General features: G+C 44.1%; 1 protein-coding gene and 1 gene segment (V, D, J or C); both read left to right on the forward strand.

The window, feature by feature from the left end:
- Positions 1-27513, forward strand: part of LOC128404184 (immunoglobulin lambda-1 light chain-like) — a 222292-nt gene that overhangs the window by 188904 nt on the left and 5875 nt on the right. The window lies entirely within an intron of this gene.
- Positions 18633-24523, forward strand: LOC128404209 (immunoglobulin lambda constant 6-like). The segment is given in 3 exon segments: positions 18633-18778; positions 20394-20467; positions 23964-24523. Coding segments are annotated over 3 exon segments (540 nt in total).

The raw sequence follows: 27513 nt of genomic DNA on the forward strand, positions 1-27513 counted from the left end.
ATGGTCAATGCTTAGGGACGATAGGAGTTGTAGTTCACAGGAACTGAAGGGCACCACAGTGGCTTCCCATGGACCAGAGAAATCCATCTATAATACTCCTTACATTTAGAAATGAATAACTTGGAACAGAACTACTTGGAAGTCCAGAGATTCTTCCAGATACTCAGCACAGACTATGTCTGTCTTGCCCAGAGATGAGCCAGGTAAGTATGACATTTTTCTTCCCAAACATACTGCTCTGTACAATATTTCATTGCATGTTCCATTGACTCTAAGCATTCTTTAAAACTGTATTTGAACCGCTTGTTTGGACTGGTGTTTGTATACCACTTTATGAAACGTTGGATTTCTGGGGAAAGCAGCTTATAAATCTATTAAAAAGAAACTTCTTCAGAATTGGGGGGGGAAATGTCACGGTGGCGCTGTGGGTTAAACCACAGAGTCTAGGACTTGCTGATCAGAATGTTGGTGGTTCGAATCCCCGCGACGGGATGAGCTCCCGTTGCTCGGTCCCTTCTCCTGCCAACCTAGCAGTTCGAAAGCACGTCAAAGTGCAAGTAGATAAATAGGTACCGCTCCGGCGGGAAGGTAAACGGCATTTATGTGCGCTGCTCTGGTTTGCCAGAAGCGGCTTAGTCATGCTGGCCCCATGACCCGGAAGCTATACGCCGGCTCCCTCAGCCACTAAAGCGAGATGAGCGCCGCAACCCCAGAGTCGGTCGCGACTGGACCTAATGGTCAGGGGTCCCCTTACCTTTACCTTATGTCACCGTAAGGACAATAGAAGTTCTCCTATTGCCCATTCTATTCCCAAATGGGATAGTTGTCACATTGTGAAGGAACAGCAGGTTTTTGTCAAGCTGTGTGTCACTGTGGTTCGTCTTCGGAGGAGGGACTCACTTGACTGTCCTTGGTAAGTCACTGAATTTATCAGTCCTTTCCACACCTGTGGCAATATTTTAACTTTTCCATCACTTTTGCCCTCTTTTCCTTCTCCAGCTGTCATTTACTTTGCAATGAGAATTTACTATAAACGGTATTTGAAATCCTAGCCAGAGCTGAATTGTGCAAACCCATTTTGCAGGTTTCTTCTCTCCTCAATAACACTGGAAAGTTAGGGGTGGATGGAGATTTCTTTTCCTTAGTCTAGGTCCTTGTGACAGTATTTGGGGGGAAATATCTCAAAATAGCCTTGGTGGCTGAACCATTGGATGCAAAAGATGGTAAAAAAATAAAACTGAGCTGTAATGTCACTGGAAGGAAAACAGAAGTTGTCCTATTACCCATACTAATCCCATATGGGATAGTTGTTAATGGCCTTGTGAAGGAACAGCAGGTTTTTGTACAGCTTTGTGTCACTGTGGTATGTCTTCGGAGGAGGGACCCACCTGACTGTCACAGGTAAGTCACTGAATTTATCACAACCCTTTCCATACCTGTGACTATAGTCTAACTTTTCCATCATTTTTGCCCTCTTTTCCCTCTCTGACTGTAAAGCTGACTTTAGGGTTTCTGTTGTTTAGTTTACAACGAGCCTTTAATAGAAACTGTATTTGTAATCCTAGCCAGAGCAGGATGTTGCAAATCCGTTTTACAAGCCTCTTCTCTCCTCAATAACCCTGGGAAATTATTGGTGGGTCATTGTGACAATCTTTGAAAATATTTCTATGAAATTCCCCTAACCTTGACATAATCTTACTGTTGGGTGCAAAAGATGGCAGAGAAGTAAATTTGAGTTGTAGTGTTCCTTCCAGGTACCCAATATGATTTATGAGGAAGGTTGAATCAGTTTCTAATGGTGCTCCAAAATCCATATTAGTGCAAGAGACCAACCAAAATGTAATAAAATAGTGTGGAGAATTTCAGCTTTCCAGACCATTCTGGAGAACTGATAAACTTGCAGACTGCCCTGTGACATTTGGGCTGGGTTTATAAATGTATAGTCCTACTGTAGATTTCTGAATTTTTCTTAGGAACTAATGTGGCTCTCTTCACTTTTTCTATTGTGGGTCTTCCTATCTAGAATCATAGAACAGATTCTGTTCAAAAGAACTGTTTTTGGTTTTGTCAAACTCAGTAATCCACAGGCGCAGGCTCCCAAACGACTTTTTAAAATAAAAATCTGAAGATGTTCAACATTTTGTTGATAGTTAAATGTAGCCACGTAAAATGTAAACCACAGTCTACATATTTCAGCAAAACTGAATGGGTTTTTCGGAGAAAGTTGAGTGAGGGTTTTGCAAGAAGGCTAAGAGAGATCTAAACTGATATATCTAGAAAAATCACCTGAGATTTAAGGGGCACGATGGAATCAAATGCAACAAACTCCATTTTTTAACTGAAATAGAGGCACAGCAGGAGAGAGAATTAACCAGTTTCCCTATTTCTTTAGTCTCAATTCTCACACCCTCAACTTAATGTTGGTCTCACTGGGGAAAAAATATGTGGGTACTTTTATTTTTATTTGCAAGTATAAAAGGAAGGAGCAAAGCCAAAGACATTAGGTTGTCTCTAATACTAGTCCTGTTTGGAGTAAACCAATTGCAGGCATAAAAAACTTACGTTCACTCATTTCAGTGGGTCTTTTTGGATTAAAACTGAGTTGCAATCTACCCAGCTGGCACTGGCAATAAGAATATTCCATTAATCCTAATGTAAATATAAATATAGGCAGATTTACAAATAGGTATATAAATGATACTGATCATTATAAGCCATGCATTAAAAGGGAGAAAGCCCAGGGAGCTCTTCAGACCGTTGTGACACCTTCAGACCTAGAGGGGTTTAACAATCAATTTGTCTCCCGTGGGAATTCTGGGAATTGTAGCTCTGTGACGGGAATAGAGGGATCCTAAAATCTCTCCGCAACCTTTCCAAACTACACTTCCCAGAGTTCTTTGGGGGGAGCCATGACTATTTAGAGTGCTTTGATCCTATTTTAAATGGATGGTGCAAATGGGTCTATACAAAGAGGGGTATTCCATTAATCCTAATGTGTGCATGTTGGGGGGAAAGATGGTGAACATAAACTGATTTGAAAACATGGGAAATGGAACTTAAGCCCAGGAAAATAAGAAACTAAAATTGACCCATTAACGTATCCCTGTTACCTGACTACAACACTTGCCAATAGGATGCCTTATTCAGAGGTGCTTGTTCTTTTTCTCTGACCATAGTTGAAATCATTATTATTATTATTATTATTATTATTATTATTATTATTATTATTTGGATAAAAACCCATGCTCCTATTCTGCTTTCAGTGAAGCCATCCGCTAACATATGAGAAGGGGAAAGAGTTTTCTCTGATTCACCCCACCCAACTCAGGTCTCCCCTGGCTTAAAATTCATTCCAGATGGTTGTGGGTCCTTCTGAACAGTGTGAGGCAGTTGGCAGCGAGGGGAACAGGGAACCAGAGAAAAACCAGCTCTCCCTTTTTATGTTTTAAAAAAATAATAACTGGAAGGGCTTTCACCTCAGTGATTTTTATCCTCCAGATTCAGAGTTAAGGCTTGTTTACAGAAGTGAAATGCTGTCTTTCCCTTCTATATGGCTGTGCCAATGAGCAAAAATAGCTGTTGCTTGGACTCCCAAATGGGCAGAGTGCTTCTGCACTCTGTTCATGCTTGTGAGCTTCCAAAAAGACACCCAGTTGATCACTGTGAGAGCAGAATGGAGCACTAGATGGGCCATTGCAACGCTGATCCAGCAAACCTCTTGTTTTCTGATGCTCTTAGAGTCCCAAGCCAGATGGGCTTCTCGCCTGATCCAGAAGGGCTCATCTTATTGACTTTAAAATATTTATGTGCTATGAAAGTTCACCCCCTCTGAGAGCAAACAGGGTGCTTTATTGATCTCTCCTTTGCTATGGCAGTCAGTATAAACATGTGGGTCATTTCCCCAGAAGAACTCGTAATTTTAAACAATCCTTTGTACAGTGGTACCTCAGGTTAAGTACTTAATTCGTTCCGGAGGTCCGTACTTAACCTGAAACTGTTCTTAACCTGAAGCACCACTTTAGCTAATGGGGCCTCCTGCTGCTGCCGTGCCACCGGAGCACAATTTCTGTTCTCATCCTGAAGCAAAGTACTTAACCTGAGGTAATATTTCTGGGTTAGCGGAGTCTGTAACCTGAAGCGTATGTAACCTGAAGCGTATGTAACCTGAGATACCACTGTGCTTAAGAACAAGTGACCAGTCCAAATTGTGCATTGATCTTGTCCACTCCTGACCATGTCAGGGATGGGGTAACATAGTAACCCTCTACCTTTGCCCGGATGCTGTGACTCCAGAAATCACATCAGCCCTGGCCATGCTTAATGGGGCTGTCACATATTGGAGAGATACATATTCCATATCCTTGCTTTATGCTGAATGGCAGCACTTGCACAGTTATGGGATAGGGAGATCTGAACAGCTTTCTTCTTTCTTCGGCCAAGTAAGATTGTCTTCCATAAACACAGTTTTAAAAGAGAGTCTGTAAGTGACTGTGGAGGCCAATTCTGGATCCACATGTCCTTCCACAGTGGAGACATGGGTTTCCAGGTGGGCGTTGGTCATGGTGAGGGTTTGCCGAGTGTGCCTTCCTCTTAGCATGGTTCTCCCTTTCGTTCTGAGTTTGAGCACCTTCAAAGTCCACAACACCTTTGGTAAAAGCTGTTCTCCAACTGGAGTGCTCGCAGGCCAGTGCTTCCCAGTTGTCGGTTATTATACAGTGGTACCTCAGGTTACATACGCTTTAGGTTACATACACTTCAGGTTACAGACTCCGCTAACCCAGAAATAGTACCTCGGGTTAAGAGCTTTGCTTCAGGATAAGAACAGAAATCGTGCAGCAGCGGTGCAGCGGCAGCAGGAGGCCCCATTAGCTAAAGTGGTGCTTCAGGTTAAGAACAGTTTCAGGTTAAGAACAGACCTCCAGAACGAATTAAGTTCTTAACCCAAGGTACAACTGTACGACATGTTTTTATATTTGCCTTGAGAGTCTTTCAATCTCTTTTGTTGACCACCAGCATTGCACTTCCCATTTTTAAGTTCAGAATAGAGTACAGTGGTACCTCCATTTGCAAACGGTAGGATCCCAAGGAATTCGCAACTGGAGGTGCAGCTACTGCGCATGTGCGTGGCACCGTTTAGCGCTTTTGCGCATGCGCGCACGGCGAAAACCAGAAAAATACTTCTGGGTTTGCTGCGTACGTATCCCGAAGGATACGTAACCCAAGGTCAATGTAAGTAGAGGTACCACTGTAGTTGCTTTGGAAGACGATAATCAGGCATCTGCACAAGATGATCAGTCCAACTTTGCTTTTTTGGTTGCTATAAAGGAATACGACCTGGTTCTCCTGGGACTTTTTCACAGAATCATAAAGAGCTGTAAGACATCTTGTAGGACACTTCCAGCTCAAAGTATAGCTACCAAATAGTAACAGGTCCTTCCAAAACATTTCAGCACACTACATTGGGGAACTGGGTCAGATAGTGCTTCCTTTATGAAATCAAATAACTTATTACATGTGTCAGCGCTGCCCGAGGTCCCAGCTCACAGAAGACCAACGCTGCTTTGCTCTTTAGTATAAAAGTCTTTATTGAAGTTCAGTTTCACTTCCGCACGCACAGCGTGCAACGCTACGTCTCTAACCTTAGACCGCCGAAGCTCCATCTGAATCTCCTCCCCCCTGACACCAGTTTAAGATTCTAGCCTTACTCCACCTCTTCCTCTGTTCCTTCCTCCTCTGGGTCCGCCTGCTAGTCGGGGTCTCACCCTTCCTAGACTCTTCTGACGCTGAGTCCCCTGACTCTTCCCCCTCCCTCCTTCGGGCTTTAGGACCTGGCTCCCAATCCGGGTTTTCTGCTGATCCGCGCTCCTGCACATTTGAACTTGGCGCGCGAGCGCAGCCTCCCACTTTCCTCCTGACCGTTACACTTGTGTCACTGCTCCCTCCTTCGGGGAGGCTAGCTGGACCTGACCTCCCCTCCGTTTCCCCACTTTCCGATGGGGGCGTGGTCAGCCCTGACTCATCTTCTCTCCCCACTGGAGGAGAGGCTGGTCCTGACTCATGTGACTCTTCCCCCCCACTGCGCTCTGGTGGGGGGGCTGGTCCTGATCCTCCGCTGCTCCCTTGGGAGTCCCCACTGGCCCCTTGCTTCTGGTGCGTCCCCCCTGGGACCCCCCTTGCCATTACCATAGGCGCCCCCTTCTGGGAATCTTCTGATTCACTGGAGAAGCTCATGGAATCTCTCGGGTCGCTGTCATACTCCCCTACGCTCCCCACGGATTCCTCTCCTTCGCTCCCTATTTGCTCTCTCCCCTGTGCTTCTGCTCCTGAGCCCCTGACAACATGTGTCAAATATTTAATACTCCCCTGAGACACGACACTTAACCAAATTTCCCCTTGACTTCCAGGTCAGCCAACAGTACCTCCAACAGTGAACGTCTTCCCACCATCCCCAGAAGAATTGAAGAGCTCAGACAAAGCCACCGCGGTGTGTCTCATGGATGGCTTTTACCCAGGCACTGTCCAAGTTACCTGGCAGGCTGATGGCGCCACCATCTCCTCTGGGGTGGAGACAACCACGCCCACTAAGCTGAATGACAAGTATGCGGCCAGCAGCTACCTCAGCATGAGAAAGTCCGACTGGGAGAGCTATGAGACAGTCATCTGCAAAGTGACGCATGATGGGAAGACCGTTGAGAAGGTGGTGAGGAGATTGGACTGTGCCTAAAGGCTGGATGGGTCTGATGAGTTCCTCGTGCCTCCAGAAGCCGAGAAGAAAGAGTCCTTTCATGTTCAAGGGGGCCAAGTTTATTCTCTGATTTCCTCTAATGCTACGTTGATCCATCAAGTCTGTTTTCTTTCCTATGTCGTTCCCCTCCCCACACCTCCTCCCTTCCTCTTCTCCCTGGAATCTCCTTTGTATGTTGGCTTATAATGTTAGCAAATTAATAAAATGTCATACATTTCACCAGTGTTTTTTCTTGACCAACTTATTTATTCCATCTCCTTCAAGCAGGTTGTATTCATGGTTTCCTGTCCTATTACAGAAGGAAGTGTGCTGTTACTCTGCCAAATTGCACTCAGCTCAGGTCGACAGCTGGTAGCAGCAGTGGTAAAAGCAGTGTGATTTCATGGAAACATAGGAATTGGCCTTCTCCCAAGTCAGGCCAGTGGTCCATCTAGGTGGGCATTTTCTACACTGGTGGGATGTGGCTTTCCTGGAGTTCAGGCAGGGTTCTCTCTTAGTCCTACCTACCAATTTAGGTCCTGAGAAATGGAAAAGGTCAATATCGGTTCGGGGTGCATCCCAGATTCATTTCTGGTGGGTATTTCAAACATTCCCAAACATCACTTACATGTTCTTCCTTCCACTCAGTGGCTCACTCATTGCATTGATGATGTTTAATGAAGAGGTACTAGGCTCTAATGAATTAAAATCCCGGGTTTCTCCAGAGTATGAGAAAATAAAATAAAATAAAATAATAAAATAAAATAAAATTCCATAATCACTAGGAAGTGTTAGCCAATACCTTACCAATATACACACTAAATTAGCAGACATGGAGTAAAGGTAGAAATCTTTGTACCTTGTGACTGACCTGTGGCCCTTGAGTTGTTATAATTCCCACCATCCCTGGCCATTGGCCATGCTGGCTGAGTGGGATGCAAGCTGCAGTCCCACAGCATCTGCAGGGTCCAACCCTGGCATAAAGCAACAGCTATGGGACAGGATTTTGGTAAGCTTCCAGTTTGCTCCATCAGATTGCTGTCACCCTGCCTATACCATAAAAATGCATCTCCCGGTTTTATGCACAATACTGTCATGAGGTATGTAGCCCATGAAGAAAATGCCACAGCACACCTTGTTGCCAACTTTCTGCGCACTCCTATTTGAATTAGGCTATCCGGGGGGGGGGATGTCAGGGACTGGGCAGAGGAGGAATGGTGCAGACCGCCTCCCCATCCTGATCCCTCCAGGGAGGAGGAAGAGGAAGACAGTACAGTGGTACCTCGGGTTAAGTACTTAATTCGTTCCGGAGGTCCGTTCTTAACCTGAAACTGTTCTTAACCTGAAGCACCACTTTAGCTAATGGGGCCTCCTGCTGCTGCCGCACCACTGGAGCACAATTTCTGTTCTCATCCTGAAGCAAAGTTCTTAACCTGAAGCACTATTTCTGGGTTAGCGGAGTCTGTAACCTGAAGCATCTGTAATCTGAGGTACCACTGTATAGATCTAGAACAGGGGTTTGAGGGAGGTCACAGCTCAAAGGCAGAGGAGGGTGGAAGTTGGGAAATCATGGGAGAGGAGGAGACAGGACCGGAATGGCAGCTGGCTGACACGGTGTCCTTAGAAAGCATCCCAGACCCTCCATCTCCCAGAACCCGCAAGCCTTAAAAGTAGGAGATCAAAGAGCTCAAAGACAGAGGGCACGTAGCATCACCCATAGAAGTGATGATGAATGAGGAAGTGGGAGAGATGGGGGTGGAGATTCACTCAGGAGAACATCATTATCCAAGAGGGTGGGTTCTAGAGCTTCTCTCTGTAATATTAAAATAAAAAAGGACAGTAAGAAACCTTTCCTTGTTTTTCTACTTTCCTGGGCAACCAGCCAGGAGCTGCTGACAGCAACCTGACAGGGGGAAAGGGAGAGAGAGGAAAATACCCATGTCCTTGCAAGATGTTTATGGCTGCTTCTGAGCCATATGTACACAATGGGTACCAGGAAGGCCAACTTGACTCCGCGACTGTGGCTGTCTGGCACCGTAGGTGCAATGAAGTGATCATGGCCCTGGCACAGAAATTTGTGGGTGCCCAGCCCCTTCATGGGGAATTTTGTGGGTGCTCAGGAACTCAGGGCACCAGGGAGCGAACCTATGATGGGTATCAAATGTCAGGGAGCATCAAATGGTGAGGATTTACACCAGCTCAGCAAGCAGGTCTCTCCTTAGCCAGCTCCCACTTTTTTATTTCCAACCCGTCCATGGAGGGTCAGCTTCCTCCCCTTCACTCTCAAAGTTCTCCAGCTGCTGCACCTCACCTTTCCTCAGCATCCAACTGGACCCTACTTAAGCCAGAGTTCTCTTGACCAAAGTTGTCTTCCATTCCATGCCTCATGCTCACAGATTCACCCCCATAACAATGAGCAGCAGCCCCCACTGCATCTCCCCCAGTTTCTGCCTACGATGGACTACTACAAACACACACAACAGGGCAATTCTGATCGAAATGCGCATCTACAATGTTTCAAAGAGGTCTTCCACAGCATCATTTGTTTATTATAGTCTGTCTATGCCGTCCTTCCTTCCAAAGGAGCCCAATGTGCCACAGGCATCGTTTCATGTGTACCCGCTGTTATTTAGGCCTGAACATAGGTAAGCAGACATGGTCCAAGCTACCTTGCTGACCAGGTGACCATGGCTGAACCTCATGGATGGTTCAGCAGGTCAACTCTCTACCTTGGAACTAATTGCCACTCAAATGAGATACATAAATCAGAATAATAAAAGCAATCAGACTGTGATTATCAGCTTTACAGAAGTCTGCTCAAAAGTCTGCTCCTGTTGGCTTCTATCTATGAAATCCTTGGTGCTGACCACAAAATCCATGGTGCAGTGCAATTCTGATCGAAATACATTTGCAGGGAAACTTCCCAGGCCTGCATTATTTCACACAGGAAGTTGGACAGTGTGCCAATGAGAGAAGTCAGAAGCCATAGAAGCAATCGAGAGTTTTCTTCTAGCCACAAATCCTAAGTGACAGATTATGCATCAGTGGAAGCATCTCTGTTTCACCCTGAAGAAATGAAATTCATTGGCACCTCTCAAAACTCAATAACAAGATCATTTTTAAAAAATCAATGATAACTGTTTTCTCTGAAACATACCTGGAGCTGATTAGGGAAGTTCATATTTAAGCTCCAGTGCATTGAGTTTAATTTATAAGAAGACAAAGCTTCACTGCTTACAGATTAATTCACTTGTGAGGACTCTTGTAAGAAACAGGGCCAACATCTGCTGCACAAAATAAGGCAGTGGTATCAATGGTTTGGTTCTCCTATAGAGATCTAGTTAGGATGACTAAAACAGAGGTAGACAACATGGTGGCTTCCAGATCTTTTGGACTACAATGCCCATCATCCACAGTTAGGATGGTCAATGCTTAGGGACGATAGGAGTTGTAGTTCACAGGAACTGAAGGGCACCACAGTGGCTTCCCATGGACCAGAGAAATCCATCTATAATACTCCTTACATTTAGAAATGAATAACTTGGAACAGAACTACTTGGAAGTTCAGAGATTCTTCCAGATACTCAGCACAGACTATGTCTGTCTTGCCCAGAGATGAGCCAGGTAAGTATGACATTTTTCTTCCCAAACATACTGCTCTGTACAATATTTCATTGCATGTTCCATTGACTCTAAGCATTCTTTAAAACTGTATTTGAACCGCTTGTTTGGACTGGTGTTTGTATACCACTTTATGAAACGTTGGATTTCTGGGGAAAGCAGCTTATAAATCTATTAAAAAGAAACTTCTTCAGAATTGGGGGGGAATATGTCACTGTGGCGCTGTGGGTTAAACCACAGAGTCTAGGACTTGCTGATCAAAAGGTCGGCGGTTCGAATCCCCGTGATGGGGTGAGCTCCCGTTGCTCGGTCCCTGCTCCTGCCAACCTAGCAGTTCGAAAGCACGTCAAAGTGCAAGTAGATAAATAGGTACCGCTCCGGCGGGAAGGTAAACGGCATTTATGTGCGCTGCTCTGGTTCGCCAGAAGCGGCTTAGTCATGCTGGCCACATGACCCGGAAGCTATACGCCGGCTCCCTCAGCCACTAAAGCGAGATGAGCGCCGCAACCCCAGAGTCGGTCGCGACTGGACCTAATGGTCAGGGGTCCCCTGACCTTTACCTTATGTCACCGTAAGGACAATAGAAGTTCTCCTATTGCCCATTCTATTCCCAATAGGATAGTTGTCACATTGTGAAGGAACAGCAGGTTTTTGTCAAGCTGTGTGTCACTGTGGTTCGTCTTCGGAGGAGGGACTCACTTGACTGTCCTTGGTAAGTCACTGAATTTATCAGTCCTTTCCACACCTGTGGCAATATTTTAACTTTTCCATCACTTTTGCCCTCTTTTCCTTCTCCAGCTGTCATTTACTTTGCAATGAGAATTTACTATAAACGGTATTTAAAATCCTAGCCAGAGCTGAATTGTGCAAACCCATTTTGCAGGTTTCTTCTCTCCTCAATAACACTGGAAAGTTAGGGGTGGATGGAGATTTCTTTTCCTTAGTCTAGGTCCTTGTGACAGTATTGGGGGGGAAATATCTCAAAATAGCCTTGGTGGCTGAACCATTGGATGCAAAAGATGGTAAAAAAATAAAACTGAGCTGTAATGTCACTGGAAGGAAAACAGAAGTTGTCCTATTACCCATACTAATCCCATATGGGATAGTTGTCAATGGCCTTGTGAAGGAACAGCAGGTTTTTGTACAGCTTTATGTCACTGTGGTATGTCTTCGGAGGAGGGACCCACCTGACTGTCACAGGTAAGTCACTGAATTTATCACAACCCTTTCCATACCTGTGACTATAGTCTAACTTTTCCATCATTTTTGCCCTCTTTTCCTTCTCTGAGTGTAAAGCTGACTTTAGGGTTTCTGTTGTTTAGTTTACAACGAGCCTTTAATAGAAACTGTATTTGTAATCCTAGCCAGAGCAGGATGTTGCAAATCCGTTTTACATGCCTCCTCTCTCCTCATTAACACTGGGAAATTATTGGTGGGTCATTGTGACAATCTTTGAAAATATTTCTATCAAATTCCCCTTCCAGGCTAACCTTGACATAATCTTACTTTTGGGTGCAAAAGATGGCAGAGAAGTAAATTTGAGTTGTAGTGTTCCTTCCAGGTACCCAATATGATTTATGAGGAAGGTTGAATCAGTTTCTAATGGTGCTCCAAAATCCATATTAGTGCAAGAGACCAACCAAAATGTAATAAAATAGTGTGGAGAATTTCAGCTTTCCAGACCATTCTGGAGAACTGATAAACTTGCAGACTGCCCTGTGACATTTGGGCTGGGTTTATAAATGTATAGTCCTAATGTAGATTTCTGAATTTTTCTTAGGAACTAATGTGGCTCTCTTCACTTTTTCTATTGTGGGTCTTCCTATCTAGAATCATAGAACAGATTCTGTTCAAAAGAACTGTTTTTGGTTTTGTCAAACTCAGTAATCCACAGGCGCAGGCTCCCAAACGACTTTTTAAAATAAAAATCTGAAGATGTTCAACATTTTGTTGATAGTTAAATGTAGCCACGTAAAATGTAAACCACAGTCTACATATTTCAGCAAAATTGAATGGGTTTTTCGGAGAAAGTTGAGTGAGGGTTTTGCAAGAAGGCTAAGAGAGATCTAAACTGATATATCTAGAAAAATCACCTGAGATTTAAGGGGCACAATGGAATCAAATGCAACAAACTCCATTTTTTAACTGAAATAGAGGCACAGCAGGAGAGAGAATTAACCAATTTCCCTATTTCTTTAGTCTCAATTCTCACACCCTCAACTTAATGTTGGTCTCACTGGGGGAAAAATATGTGGGTACTTTTATTTTTATTTGCAAGTATAAAAGGAAGGAGCAAAGCCAAAGACATTAGGTTGTATCTAATACTAGTCCTGTTTGGAGTAAACCAATTGCAGGCATAAAAAACTTACGTTCACTCATTTCAGTGGGTCTTTTTGGGTTAAAACTGAGTTGCAATCTACCCAGCTGGCACTGGCAATAAGAATATTCCATTAATCCTACTGTAAATATAAATATAGGCAGATTTACAAATAGGTATATAAATGATACTGATCATTATAAGCCATGCATTAAAAGGGAGAAAGCCCAGGGAGGTCTTCAGACCGTTGTGACACCTTCAGACCTAGAGGGGTTTAACAATCAATTTGTCTCCCGTGGGAATTCTGGGAATTGTAGCTCTGTGACGGGAATAGAGGGATCTTAAAATCTCTCCGCAACCTTTCCAAACTACAGTTCCCAGAGTTCTTTGAGGGAAGTCATGACTATTTAGAGTGCTTTGATCCTATTTTAAATGGATTGTGCAAATGGGTCTATACAAAGAGGGGTATTCCATTAATCCTAATGTGTGCATGTTGGGGGGAAAGATGGTGAACATAAACTGATTTGAAAACATGGGAAATGGAACTTAAGCCCAGGAAAATAAGAAACTAAAATTGACCCATTAACGTATCCCTGTTACCTGACTACAACACTTGCCAATAGGATGCCTTATTCAGAGGTGCTTGTTCTTTTTCTCTGACCATAGGTGAAATCATATTATTATTATTATTATTATTATTATTATTATTATTATTATTTGGATAAAAACCCATGCTCCTATTCTGCTTTCAGTGAAGCCATCCGCTAACATATGAGAAGGGGAAAGAGTTTTCTCTGATTCACCCCACCCAACTCAGGTCTCCCCTGGCTTAAAATTCATTCCAGATGGTTGTGGGACCTGAACAGTGTGAGGCAGTTGGCAGCGAGGGGAACAGGGAACCAGAGAAAAACATCTCCCCCTTTTTATGTTAAAAAAATAATAACTGGAAGGGATTTCACCTCGATGATTTTTATTCTCCAGATTCAGAGTTAAGGCTTGTTTACAGAAGTGAAATGCTGTCTTTCCCCTCTATATGGCTGCGCCAGCGAACAAAAATCGCTGTTGCTTGGACTCCCAAATGGGCAAAGTGCTGCTGCACTCTGTTCATGCTTGTGAGCTTCCCACAGACACCCAGTTGATCACTGTGAGAGCAGAATAGAAGTCTAGATGGGCCATTGCAACCCTGATCCAACAGACCTCTTATTTTCTGGTGCTATGTTATTCTTTCGCTCTTAGAGGCCATTTTGCAATACCCGTTGCCAGGGATCAAAAGCACAGAGAGGGCTGTTGCTCTCAAAATCTTTTTGCAAGCTTCCAATAGACATCAGGTTGACCGCAATGAGCACAGTGTCCCAAGCCAGTTGGGCTTCTCACCTGATCCAGAAGGGCTCATCTTATTGACTTTAAAATATTTATGTGCAATGAAAGTTCACCCCCTCTGAGAGCCAACAGGGTGCTTTATTGATCTCTCCTTTGCTATGGCAGTCAGTATAAACATGTGGGTCATTTCCCCAGAAGAACTCGTAATTTTGAACAATCCTTTGTACAGTGGTACCTCAGCTTAAGTACTTAATTCGTTCTGGAGGTCTGTACTTAACCTGAAACTGTTCTTAACCTGAAGCACCAGTTTAGCTAATGAGGCCTCCTGCTGCTGCCGCGCCGCCAGAGCACAATTTCTGTTCTCAAAGTTCTCTGAAGCAAAGTACTTAACCCGAGGTAATATTTCTGGGTTAGCGGAGTCTGTAACCTGAAGCGTATGTAACCTGAAGCGTATGTAACCTGAGGTACCACTGTGCTTAAGAACAAGTGACCAGTCCAAATTGTGCATTGATCTTGTCCACTCCTGACCATGTCAGGGATGGGGTAACATAGTAACCCTCTACCTTTGCCCGGATGCTGTGACACCAGAAATCACATCAGCCCTGGCCATGCTTAATGGGGCTGTCACATATTGGAGAGATACATATTCCATATCCCTGCTTTATGCTGACTGGCAGAACTTGCACAGTTATGGGATAGGGAGATCTGAACAGCTTTCTTCTTTCTTTGGCCAAGTAAGATTGTCTTCCATAAACACAGTTTTAAAAGTGATTCTGTAAGTGACTATGGAGGCCCATTCTGGATCCACAAGTCCTTCCACAGTGGAGACATGGGTTTCCGGGTGGGCGTTGGTCATGGTGAGGGTTTGCTGAGCGTGCCTTCCTCATAGCATGTTTCTCCCTTTCGTTCTGAGTTTGAGCATCTTCAAAGTCCACAACACCTTTGGTAAAAGCTGTTCTCCAACTGAAGTGCTCGCAGGCCAGTGCTTCCCAGTTGTCGGTTATTATACAGTGGTACCTCGGGTTACATACACTTCAGGTTACAGACTCCGCTAACCCAGAAATAGTACCTCGGGTTAAGAACTTTGCTTCAGGATAAGAACAGAAATCGTGCAGCAGCGGTGCAGCGGCAGCAGGAGGCCCCATTAGCTAAAGTGGTGCTTCAGGTTAAGAACAGTTTCAGGTTAAGAACAGACCTCCAGAACGAATTAAGTTCTTAACCCAAGGTACAACTGTACGACATGTTTTTATATTTGCCTTGAGAGTCTTTCAATCTCTTTTGTTGACCACCAGCATTGCACTTCCCATTTTTAAGTTCAGAATAGAGTACAGTGGTACCTCCATTTGCAAACGGTAGGATCCCAAGGAATTCGCAACTGGAGGTGCAGCTACTGCGCATGTGCGTGGCACCGTTTAGCGCTTTTGCGCATGCGCGCACGGCGAAAACCAGAAAAATACTTCTGGGTTTGCTGTGTACGTATCCCGAAGGATACGTAACCCGAGGTCAATGTAAGTAGAGGTACCACTGTAGTTGCTTTGGAAGACGATAATCAGGCATCTGCACAAGATGATCAGTCCAACTTTGCTTTTTTGGTTGCTATAAAGGAATACGACCTGGTTCTCCTGGGCCTTTTTCACAGAATCATAAAGAGCTGTAAGACATCTTGTAGGACACTTCCAGCTCAAAGTATAGCTACCAAATAGTAACAGGTCCTTCCAAAACATTTCAGCACACTACATTGGAGAACTGGGTCAGATAGTGCTTCCTTTAGGAAATCAAATAACTTATTACATGTGTCAAATATTTAATACTCCCCTGAGACACGACACTTAACCAAATTTCCGCTTGACTTCCAGGTCAGCCAACAGTACCTCCAACAGTGAACGTCTTCCCACCATCCCCAGAAGAATTGAAGAGCTCAGACAAAGCCACTGTGGTGTGTCTCATGGATGGCTTTTACCCAGGCACTGTCCAAGTTACCTGGCAGGCTGATGGCGCCACCATCTCCTCTGGGGTGGAGACAACCACGCCCACTAAGCTGAATGACAAGTATGCGGCCAGCAGCTACCTCAGCATGAGAAAGTCCGACTGGGAGAGCTATGAGACAGTCATCTGCAAAGTGACGCATGATGGGAAGACCGTTGAGAAGGTGGTGAGGAGATTGGACTGTGCCTAAAGGCTGGATGGGTCTGATGAGTTCCTTGTGCCTCCAGAAGCCGAGAAGAAAGAGTCCTTTCATGTTCAAGGGGGCCAAGTTTATTCTCTGATTTCCTCTAATGCTACGTTGATCCATCAAGTCTGTTTTCTTTCCTATGTCGTTCCCCTCCCCACACCTCCTCCCTTCCTCTTCTCCCTGGAATCTCCTTTGTATGTTGGCTTATAATGTTAGCAAATTAATAAAATGTCATACATTTCACCAGTGTTTTTTCTTGACCAACTTATTTATTCCATCTCCTTCAAGCAGGTTGTATTCATGGTTTCCTGTCCTATTACAGAAGGAAGTGTGCTGTTACTCTGCCAAATTGCACTCAGCTCAGGTCGACAGCTGGTAGCAGCAGTGGTAAAAGCAGTGTGATTTCATGGAAACATAGGAATTGGCCTTCTCCCAAGTCAGCCCAGTGGTCCATCTAGGTGGGCATTTTCTACACTGGTGGGATGTGGCTTTCCTGGAGTTCAGGCAGGGTTCTCTCTTAGTCCTACCTACCAATTTAGGTCCTGAGAAATGGAAAAGGTCAATTTCGGTTCGGGATGCATCCCAGATTCATTTCTGGTGGGTATTTCAAACATTCCCAAACATCACTTACATGTTCTTCCTTCCACTCAGTGGCTCACTCATTGCATTGATGATGTTTAATGAAGAGGTCCTAGGCTCTAATGAATTAAAATCCCGGGTTTCTCCAGAGTATGAGAAAATAAAATAAAATAAAATAATAAAATTCCATAATCACTAGGAAGTGTTAGCCAATACCTTATCAATATACCCCCTAAATCAGCAGACATGGAGTAAAGGTAGAAATCTTTGTACCTTGTGACTGACCTGTGGCCCTTGAGTTGTTATAATTCCCACCATCCCTGGCCATTGGCCATGCTGGCTGAGTGGGATGCAAGCTGCAGTCCCACAGCATCTGCAGGGTCCAACCCTGGCATAAAGCAACAGCTATGGGACAGGATTTTGGTAAGCTTCCAGTTTGCTCCATCAGATTGCTGTCACCCTGCCTATACCATAAAAATGCATCTCCCGGTTTTATGCACAATACTGTCATGAGGTATGTAGCCCGTGAAGAAAATGCCACAGCACACCTTGTTGCCAGCTTTATGCGCACTCCTATTTTGAATTAGGCTATCCGGGGGGGGGGGATGTCAGGGACTGGGCAGAGGAGGAATGGTGGAGACCGCCTCCCCATCCTGATCCCTCCAGGGAGGAGGAAGAGGAAGACACTACAGTGGTATCTTGGGTTAAGTACTTAATTCGTTCCGGAGGTCCGTTCTTAACCTGAAGCACCACTTTAGCTAATGGGGCCTACTGCTGCTGCCGCACCACTGAAGCACAATTTCTGTTCTCATCCTGAAGCAAAGTTCTTAACCTGAAGCACTATTTCTGGGTTAGTGGAGTCTGTAACCTGAAGCGTATGTAACCTGAGGTACCACTGTATAGATCTAGAACAGGGGGTTGAGGGTGGTCACAGCTCAGAGGCAGAGGAGGGTGGAAGTTGGGAAATAATGGGAGAGAAGGAGACAGGACCGGAATGGCAGCTGGCTGACACGGTGTCTTTAGAAAGCATCCCAGACCCTCCATCTCCCAGAACCCGCAAGCCTTAAAAGTAGGAGATCAAAGAGCTCAAAGACAGAGGGCAGGTAGCATCACCCATAGAAGTGATGATGAATGAGGAAGTGGGAGAGATGGGGGTGGAGATTCACTCAGGAGAACATCATTATCCAAGAGGGTGGGTTCTAGAGCTTCTCTCTGTAATATTAAAATAAAAAAGGACAGTAAGAAACCTTTCCTTGTTTTTATACTTTCCTGGGCAACCAGCCAGGAGCTGCTGACAGCAACCTGAAAGGGGGAAAGGGAGAGAGAGGAAAATACCCATGTCCTTGCAAGATGTTTATGGCTGCTTCTGAGCCATATGTACACAATGGGTACCAGGAATGCCAACTTGACTCCGCGACTGTGGCTGTCTGGCACCGTAGGTGCAATGAAGTGATCATGGCCCTGGCACAGAATTTTGTGGGTGCCCAGCCCCTTCATGGGGAATTTTGTGGGTGCTCAGGAACTCAGGGCACCAGGGAGCGAACCTATGATGGGTATCAAATGTCAGGGAGCATCAAATGGTGAGGATTTACACCAGCTCAGCAAGCAGGTCTCTCCTTAGCCAGCTCCCACTTTTTTATTTCCAACCCGTCCATGGAGGGTCAGCTTCCTCCCCTTCACTCTCAAAGTTCTCCAGCTGCTGCATCTCACCTTTCCTCAGCATCCAACTGGACCCTACTTAAGCCAGAGTTCTCTTGACCAAAGTTGTCTTCCATTCCATGCCTCATGCTCACAGATTCACCCCCATAACAATGAGCAGCAGCCCCCACTGCATCTCCCCCAGTTTCTGCCTACGATGGACTACTACAAACACACACAACAGGGCAATTCTGATCGAAATGCGCATCTACAATGTTTCAAAGAGGTCTTCCACAGCATCATTTGTTTATTATAGTCTGTCTATGCCGTCCTTCCTTCCAAAGGAGCCCAATGTGCCACAGGCATTGTTTCATGTGTACCCGCTCTTATTTAGGCCTGAACATAGGTAAGCAGACATGGTCCAAGCTACCTTGCTGACCAGGTGACCATGGCTGAACCTCATGGATGGTTCAGCAGGTAAACTCTCTACCTTGGAACTAATTGCCACTCAAATGAGATACATAAATCAGAATAATAAAAGCAATCAGACTGTGATTATCGGCTTTACAGAAGTCTGCTCAAAAGTCTGCTCCTGTTGGCTTCTATCTATGAAATCCTTGGTGCTGACCACAAAATCCATGGTGCAGTGCAATTCTGATCGAAATACATTTGCAGGGAAACTTCCCAGGCCTGCATTATTTCACACAGGAAGTTGGACAGTGTGCCAATGAGAGAAGTCAGAAGCCATAGAAGCAATCGAGAGTTTTCTTCTAGCCACAAATCCTAAGTGCCAGATTATGCATCAGTGGAAGCATCTCTGTTTCACCCTGAAGAAATGAAATTCATTGGCACCTCTCAAAACTCAATAACAAGATCATTTTTAAAAAATCAGTGATAACTGTTTTCTCTGAAACATACCTGGAGCTGATTAGGGAAGTTCATATTTAAGCTCCAGTGCATTGAGTTTAATTTATAAGAAGACAAAGCTTCACTGCTTACAGATTAATTCACTTGTGAGGACTCTTGTAAGAAACAGAGCCAACATCTGCTGCACAAAATAAGGCAGTGGTATCAATGGTTTGGTTCTCCTATAGAGATCTAGTTAGGATGACTAAAGCAGAGGTAGACAACATGGTGGCTTCCAGATCTTTTGGACTACAATGCCCATCATCCACAGTTAAGATGGTCAATGCTTAGGGACGATAGGAGTTGTAGTTCACAGGAACTGAAGGGCACCACAGTGGCTTCCCATGGACCAGAGAAATCCATCTATAATACTCCTTACATTTAGAAATGAATAACTTGGAACAGAACTACTTGGAAGTTCAGAGATTCTTCCAGATACTCAGCACAGACTATGTCTGTCTTGCCCAGAGATGAGCCAGGTAAGTATGACATTTTTCTTCCCAAACATACCGCTCTGTACAATATTTCATTGCATGTTCCATTGACTCTAAGCATTCTTTAAAACTGTATTTGAACCGCTTGTTTGGACTAGTGTTTGTATACCACTTTATGAAACGTTGGATTTCTGGGGAAAGCAGCTTATAAATCTATTAAAAAGAAACTTCTTCAGAATTGGGGGGAAATATGTCACTGTGGCGCTGTGGGTTAAACCACAGAGTCTAGGACTTGCTGATCAAAAGGTCGGTGGTTCGAATCCCCGTGATGGGGTGAGCTCCCATTGCTCGGTCCCTGCTCCTGCCAACCTAGCAGTTCGAAAGCACGTCAAAGTGCAAGTAGATAAATAGGTACCGCTCCGGCGGGAAGGTAAACGGCATTTATGTGCGCTGCTCTGGTTCGCCAGAAGCGGCTTAGTCATGCTGGCCACATGACCCGGAAGCTATACGCCGGCTCCCTCAGCCACTAAAGCGAGATGAGCGCCGCAACCCCAGAGTCGGTCGCGACTGGACCTAATGGTCAGGGGTCCCCTTACCTTTACCTTATGTCACCGTAAGGACAATAGAAGTTCTCCTATTGCACATTCTATTCCCAAATGGGATGGTTGTCACATTGTGAAGGAACAGCAGGTTTTTGTCAAGCTGTGTGTCACTGTGGTTGGTCTTCGGAGGAGGGACTCACTTGACTGTCCTTGGTAAGTCACTGAATTTATCAGTCCTTTCCACACCTGTGGCAATATTTTAACTTTTCCATCACTTTTGCCCTCTTTTCCTTCTCCAGCGCTCATTTACTTTGCAATGAGAATTTACTATAAACGGTATTTGAAATCCTAGCCAGAGCTGAATTGTGCAAACCCATTTTGCAGGTTTCTTCTCTCCTCAATAACACTGGAAAGTTAGGGGTGGACGGAGATTTCTTTTCCTTAGTCTAGGTCCTTGTGACAGTATTTTCGGGGAAATATCTCAAAATAGCCTTGGTGGCTGAACCATTGGATGCAAAAGATGGTAAAAAAATAAAACTGAGCTGTAATGTCACTGGAAGGAAAACAGAAGTTGTCCTATTACCCATACTAATCCCATATGGGATAGTTGTCAATGGCCTTGTGAAGGAACAGCAGGTTTTTGTACAGCTTTGTGTCACTGTGGTATGTCTTCGGAGGAGGGACCCACCTGACTGTCACAGGTAAGTCACTGAATTTATCACAACCCTTTCCATACCTGTGACTATAGTCTAACTTTTCCATCATTTTTGCCCTCTTTTCCTTCTCTGACCGTAAAGCTGACTTTAGGGTTTCTGTTGTTTAGTTTACAACGAGCCTTTAATAGAAACTGTATTTGTAATCCTAGCCAGAGCAGGATGTTGCAAATCCGTTTTACATGCCTCTTCTCTCCTCAATAACACTGGGAAATTATTGGTGGGTCATTGTGACAATCTTTGAAAATATTTCTATGAAATTCCCCTAACCTTGACATAATCTTACTGTTGGGTGCAAAAGATGGCAGAGAAGTAAATTTGAGTTGTAGTGTTCCTTCCAGGTACCCAATATGATTTATGAGGAAGGTTGAATCAGTTTCTAATGGTGCTCCAAAATCCATATTAGTGCAAGAGACCAACCAAAATGTAATGAAATAGTGTGGAGAATTTCAGCTTTCCAGACCATTCTGGAGAACTGATAAACTTGCAGACTGCCCTGTGACATTTGGGCTGGGTTTATAAATGTATAGTCCTACTGTAGATTTCTGAATTTTTCTTAGGAACTAATGTGGCTCTCTTCACTTTTTCTATTGTGGGTCTTCCTATCTAGAATCATAGAACAGATTCTGTTCAAAAGAACTGTTTTTGGTTTTGTCAAACTCAGTAATCCACAGGCGCAGGCTCCCAAACGACTTTTTAAAATAAAAATCTGAAGATGTTCAACATTTTGTTGATAGTTAAATGTAGCCACGTAAAATGTAAACCACAGTCTACATATTTCAGCAAAACTGAATGGGTTTTTCGGAGAAAGTTGAGTGAGGGTTTTGCAAGAAGGCTAAGAGAGATCTAAACTGATATATCTAGAAAAATCACCTGAGATTTAAGGGGCACGATGGAATCAAATGCAACAAACTCCATTTTTTAACTGAAATAGAGGCACAGCAGGAGAGAGAATTAACCAATTTCCCTATTTCTTTAGTCTCAATTCTCACACCCTCAACTTAATGTTGGTCTCACTGGGGAAAAAATATGTGGGTACTTTTATTTTTATTTGCAAGTATAAAAGGAAGGAGCAAAGCCAAAGACATTAGGTTGTATCTAATACTAGTCCTGTTTGGAGTAAACCAATTGCAGGCATAAAAAACTTACGTTCACTCATTTCAGTGGGTCTTTTTGGATTAAAACTGAGTTGCAATCTACCCAGCTGGCACTGGCAATAAGAATATTCCATTAATCCTAATGTAAATATAAATATAGGCAGATTTACAAATAGGTATATAAATGATACTGATCATTATAAGCCATGCATTAAAAGGGAGAAAGCCCAGGGAGCTCTTCAGACCGTTGTGACACCTTCAGACCTAGAGGGGTTTAACAATCAATTTGTCTCCCGTGGGAATTCTGGGAATTGTAGCTCTGTGAGGGGAATAGAGGGATCTTAAAATCTCTCCGCAACCTTTCCAAACTACAGTTCCCAGAGTTCTTTGCCATGACTATTTAGAGTGCTTTGATCCTATTTTAAATGAATTGTGCAAATGGGTCGATACAAAGAGGGGTATTCCATTAATCCTAATGTGTGCATGTTGGGGGGAAAGATGGTGAACATAAACTGATTTGAAAACATGGGAAATGGAACTTAAGCCCAGGAAAATAAGAAACTAAAATTGACCCATTAACGTATCCCTGTTACCTGACTACAACACTTGCCAATAGGATGCCTTATTCAGAGGTGCTTGTTCTTTTTCTCTGACCATAGGTGAAATCATATTATTATTATTATTATTATTATTATTATTATTATTATTATTATTATTATTATTTGGATAAAAACCCATGCTCCTATTCTGCTTTCAGTGAAGCCATCCGCTAACATATGAGAAGGGGAAAGAGTTTTCTCTGGTTCACCCCACCCAACTCAGGTCTCCCCTGGCTTAAAATTCATTCCAGATGGTTTTGGGACCTTCTGAACAGTGTGAGGCAGTTGGCAGCGAGGGGAACAGGGAACCAGAGAAAAACATCTCCCCCTTTTTATGTTAAAAAAATAATAACTGGAAGGGATTTCACCTCGATGATTTTTATTCTCCAGATTCAGAGTTAAGGCTTGTTTACAGAAGTGAAATGCTGTCTTTCCCCTCTATATGGCTGCGCCAGCGAACAAAAATCGCTGTTGCTTGGACTCCCAAATGGGCAAAGTGCTGCTGCACTCTGTTCATGCTTGTGAGCTTCCCACAGACACCCAGTTGATCACTGTGAGAGCAGAATAGAAGTCTAGATGGGCCATTGCAACCCTGATCCAACAGACCTCTTATTTTCTGATGCTATGTTATTCTTTCGCTCTTAGAGGCCATTTTGCAATACCCGTTGCCAGGGCTCAAAAGCACAGAGAGGGCTGTTGCTCTCAAAATCTTTTTGCAAGCTTCCAATAGACATCAGGTTGACCGCAATGAGCACAGTGTCCCAAGCCAGTTGGGCTTCTCACCTGATCCAGAAGGGCTCATCTTGTTGACTTTAAAATATTTATGTGCAATGAAAGTTCACCCCCTCTGAGAGCAAACAGGGTGCTTTATTGATCTCTCCTTTGCTATGGCAGTCAGTATAAACCTGTGGGTCATTTCCCCAGAAGAACTCGTAATTTTAACCAATCCTTTGTACAGTGGTACCTCAGGTTAAGTACTTAATTCGTTCCGGAGGTCCGTACTTAACCTGAAACTGTTCTTAACCTGAAGCACCACTTTAGCTAATGGGGCCTCCTGCTGCTGCCGTGCCACCGGAGCACAATTTCTGTTCTCATCCTGAAGCAAAGTACTTAACCTGAGGTAATATTTCTGGGTTAGCGGAGTCTGTAACAGGTCCTTCCAAAACATTTCAGCACACTACATTGGGGAACTGGGTCAGATAGTGCTTCCTTTATGAAATCATATAACTTATTACATGTGTCAAATATTTAATACTCCCCTGAGACACGACACTTAACCAAATTTCCCCTTGAATTCCAGGTCAGCCAACAGTACCTCCAACAGTGAACGTCTTCCCACCATCCCCAGAAGAATTGAAGAGCTCAGACAAAGCCACCGCGGTGTGTCTCATGGATGGCTTTTACCCAGGCACTGTCCAAGTTACCTGGCAGGCTGATGGCGCCACCATCTCCTCTGGGGTGGAGACAACCACGCCCACCAAGCTGAATGACAAGTATGCAGCCAGCAGCTACCTCAGCATGAAAAAGTCCGACTGGGAGAGCTATGAGACAGTCATCTGCAAAGTGACGCATGATGGGAAGACCGTTGAGAAGGTGGTGAGGAGATTGGACTGTGCCTAAAGGCTGGATGGGTCTGAAGAGTTCCTCGTGCCTCCAGAAGCCGAGAAGAAAGAGTCCTTTCGTGTTCAAGGGGGCCAAGTTTATTCTCTGATTTCCTCTAATGCTACGTTGATCCATCAAGTCTGGTTTCTTTCCTATGTCGTTCCCCTCCCCACACCTCCTCCCTTCCTCTTCTCCCTGGAATCTCCTTTGTATGTTGGCTTATAATGTTAGCAAATTAATAAAATGCCATACATTTCACCAGTGTTCTTTCTTGACCAACTTATTTATTCCATCTCCTTCAAGCAGGTTGTATTCATGGTTTCCTGTCCTATTACAGAAGGAAGTGTGCTGTTACTCTGCCAAATTGCACTCAGCTCAGGTCGACAGCTGGTAGCAGCAGTGGTAAAAGCAGTGTGATTTCATGGAAACATAGGAATTGGCCTTCTCCCAAGTCAGCCCAGTGGTCCATCTAGGTGGGCATTTTCTACACTGGTGGGATGTGGCTTTCCTGGAGTTCAGGCAGGGGTCTCTCTTAGTCCTACCTACCAATTTAGGTCCTGAGAAATGGAAAAGGTCAATTTCGGTTCGGGATACATCCCAGATTCATTTCTGGTGGGTATTTCAAACATTCCCAAACATCACTTACATGTTCTTCCTTCCACTCAGTGGCTCACTCATTGCATTGATGATGTTTAATGAAGAGGGACACTGGTGGGCTGTGGTTTTCCTATATGCAGTGCTTTTTTCTGTGGGGACGTAGGGGGAAGCATACCCCTAACCATTTTGTGAATCTAATGGGAGAAGAAAAAAAATTGTTTCTTCTCTAGCACAGTGAATCATCTGTTCCATTGCTACCCCCAATGGCGGCCTTTTGTCCATTTACTGTGTTTATTTTTCTCAAATTGAACTATAAAATGGTGATTTTCTTGAGTCAAAATGAGAGTACCTCTAAACATTTTTTAAAAATAAAAAAACACTGTCTATATGTGACCTGTGATACTTTCCAATGAGCAGTGCTTTATCTAAACAGGTTCCAGTGCTAGAGGAGCAGAGCTACATAATGGCTCAGCAACCTTTTTAGTCATAGACTCATAGAATCATAGAGTTGGAAGAGACCACAAGGGCCATCGAGTCCAACCCCCTGCCAAGCAGGAAACACCATCAGAGCACTCCTGACATATGGTTGTCAAGCCTCTGCTTAAAGACCTCCAAAGAAGGAGACTCCACCACACTCCTTGGCAGCAAATTCCACTGTCGAACAGCTCTTACTGTCAGGAAGTTCTTCCTAATGTTTAGGTGGAATCTTCTTTCTTGTAGTTTGGATCCATTGCTCCGTGTCCGCTTCTCTGGAGCAGCAGAAAACAACCTTTCTCCCTCCTCTATGTGACATCCTTTTATATATTTGAACATGGCTATCATATCACCCCTTAACCTCCTCTTCTCCAGGCTAAACATGCCCAGCTCCCTTAGCCGTTCCTCATAAGGCATCGTTTCCAGGCCTTTGACCATTTTGGTTGCCCTCCTCTGGACACGTTCCAGTTTGTCAGTGTCCTTCTTGAACTGTGGTGCCCAGAACTGGACACAGTACTCCAGGTGAGGTCTGACCAGAGCAGAATACAGTGGCACTATTACTTCCCTTGATCTAGATGCTATACTCCTATTGATGCAGCCCAGAATTGCATTGGCTTTTTTAGCTGCCGCGTCACACTGCTGGCTGATGTCAAGTTTGTGGTCAACCAAGACTCCTAGATCCTTTTCACATGTACTGCTCTCAAGCCAGGTGTACATTATTATGTAGTATTATTATTGTGATCAAGTGACCCTTTCAATTGCTTTTTTTTATGAATTAGCTTCCTTTGCCCAGTGGAAGTTGACTGGTTGTCATTCCACTCCATGATTCATTTCAGGTGGTCTTTCAAACATTCCCAAACATTGCCACTGGTCTGCCATCTTCTTCATGCCACAATATGGAGAGTGGTCCATTTGGGTCCATAGGTACAAATGGAGCCCTGGTCCACCAACCCTGGTCCACCAACCTCAGTGTCCTAAGGAAGACCCAACCTGCCTGCCTTTTGTACAACCATTCAACAGATGGCTCTGCCTCTACTTGGCTCTAGCCCTACTTTCCACCCAATCAGTTTCATTGCTCTGATTGCTTTGGGGAGGCAATATGAAGAGCCGATAGCCTCCAGTGAATGAAAGTCATAGGTTTCCCTGAAGAATAGGATAAATTCTTTTAAAAACTGCTTTAAGTATGTCTAACTGCTTCTGAAGACCATGTGGAATGATTGGTATAAGAACAGTATACCTGAAGGAGCGTCTCCACCCCCATCGTTCAGCCTAGACACTGAGGTCCAGCTCCAAGTGCCTTCTGGTGTTTCCCTGCCTGCAAGAAGTGAGGTTACAGGGAACCCATCAGAGGCCTTCTCAGTAGTGGCACCCGTCCTGTGGAACACCCTCCCATCAGATGTCAAGGAAATAAACAACTATCTGACTTTTAGAAGACATCTGAAGGCAGCCCTGTTTAGGGAAGTTTTTAATGTCTGATGTTTCATCGCTTTTATTATTAATAATAATATTCTGTTGGGAGCCGCCCAGAGTGGAAAACCCAGCCAGATGGGCGGTGTATAAATATATTATTATTATTATTATTATTATTATTATTATTATTATTATTGCAATGACATACTGAAAAAAGTGGCCTGCTTACTGTGCTAGCATAAATCCTGGTTAATAATAATAATAATAATAATTCCCGGACACCACTTTGGTACTTCCTCTTTCCCAATTTTTAGAATGAAAGGTAACTCCTGAACAGAGATATGAAAACCTACAAGAAGAAAAGTGGAAAAATTGAAGAAACTCATTTCCCCAGAAATATTTCCAAGTTGTTCTTTCCCCCTATTTATTTCCCCCAAAATTGAAAGGAAAACCACAAAAATTGGTAGGGGGACAATTTTTTCCATATTTTTTCTCAGGTCTTCACATCTCTAGTGTTTCTGATGTAAATGTCCACCTCATCTGTTATCCTGTTTCCCACAGCTGGTAGTCGGGTGGCCTTCAGGGACAGCCAGGTATGCTTCCAGGAAGCCCACAAGAAGACAACCCTGAGGAACTCTACATTAGTTGCTAGCAGTGGGCACTTCTACATGTAAATGAGAAGACAAATATTTCCTCCCCAAAAGAAATAACCATCCACTTCATTTTGATACATCAAAATAAGAGTGGGTCTCCAACTTTAATTTCTG

The sequence above is a fragment of the Podarcis raffonei genome, chromosome 16, assembly GCF_027172205.1.
Source record: "Podarcis raffonei isolate rPodRaf1 chromosome 16, rPodRaf1.pri, whole genome shotgun sequence".
In the NCBI taxonomy this organism is placed as follows: domain Eukaryota; kingdom Metazoa; phylum Chordata; class Lepidosauria; order Squamata; family Lacertidae; genus Podarcis; species Podarcis raffonei.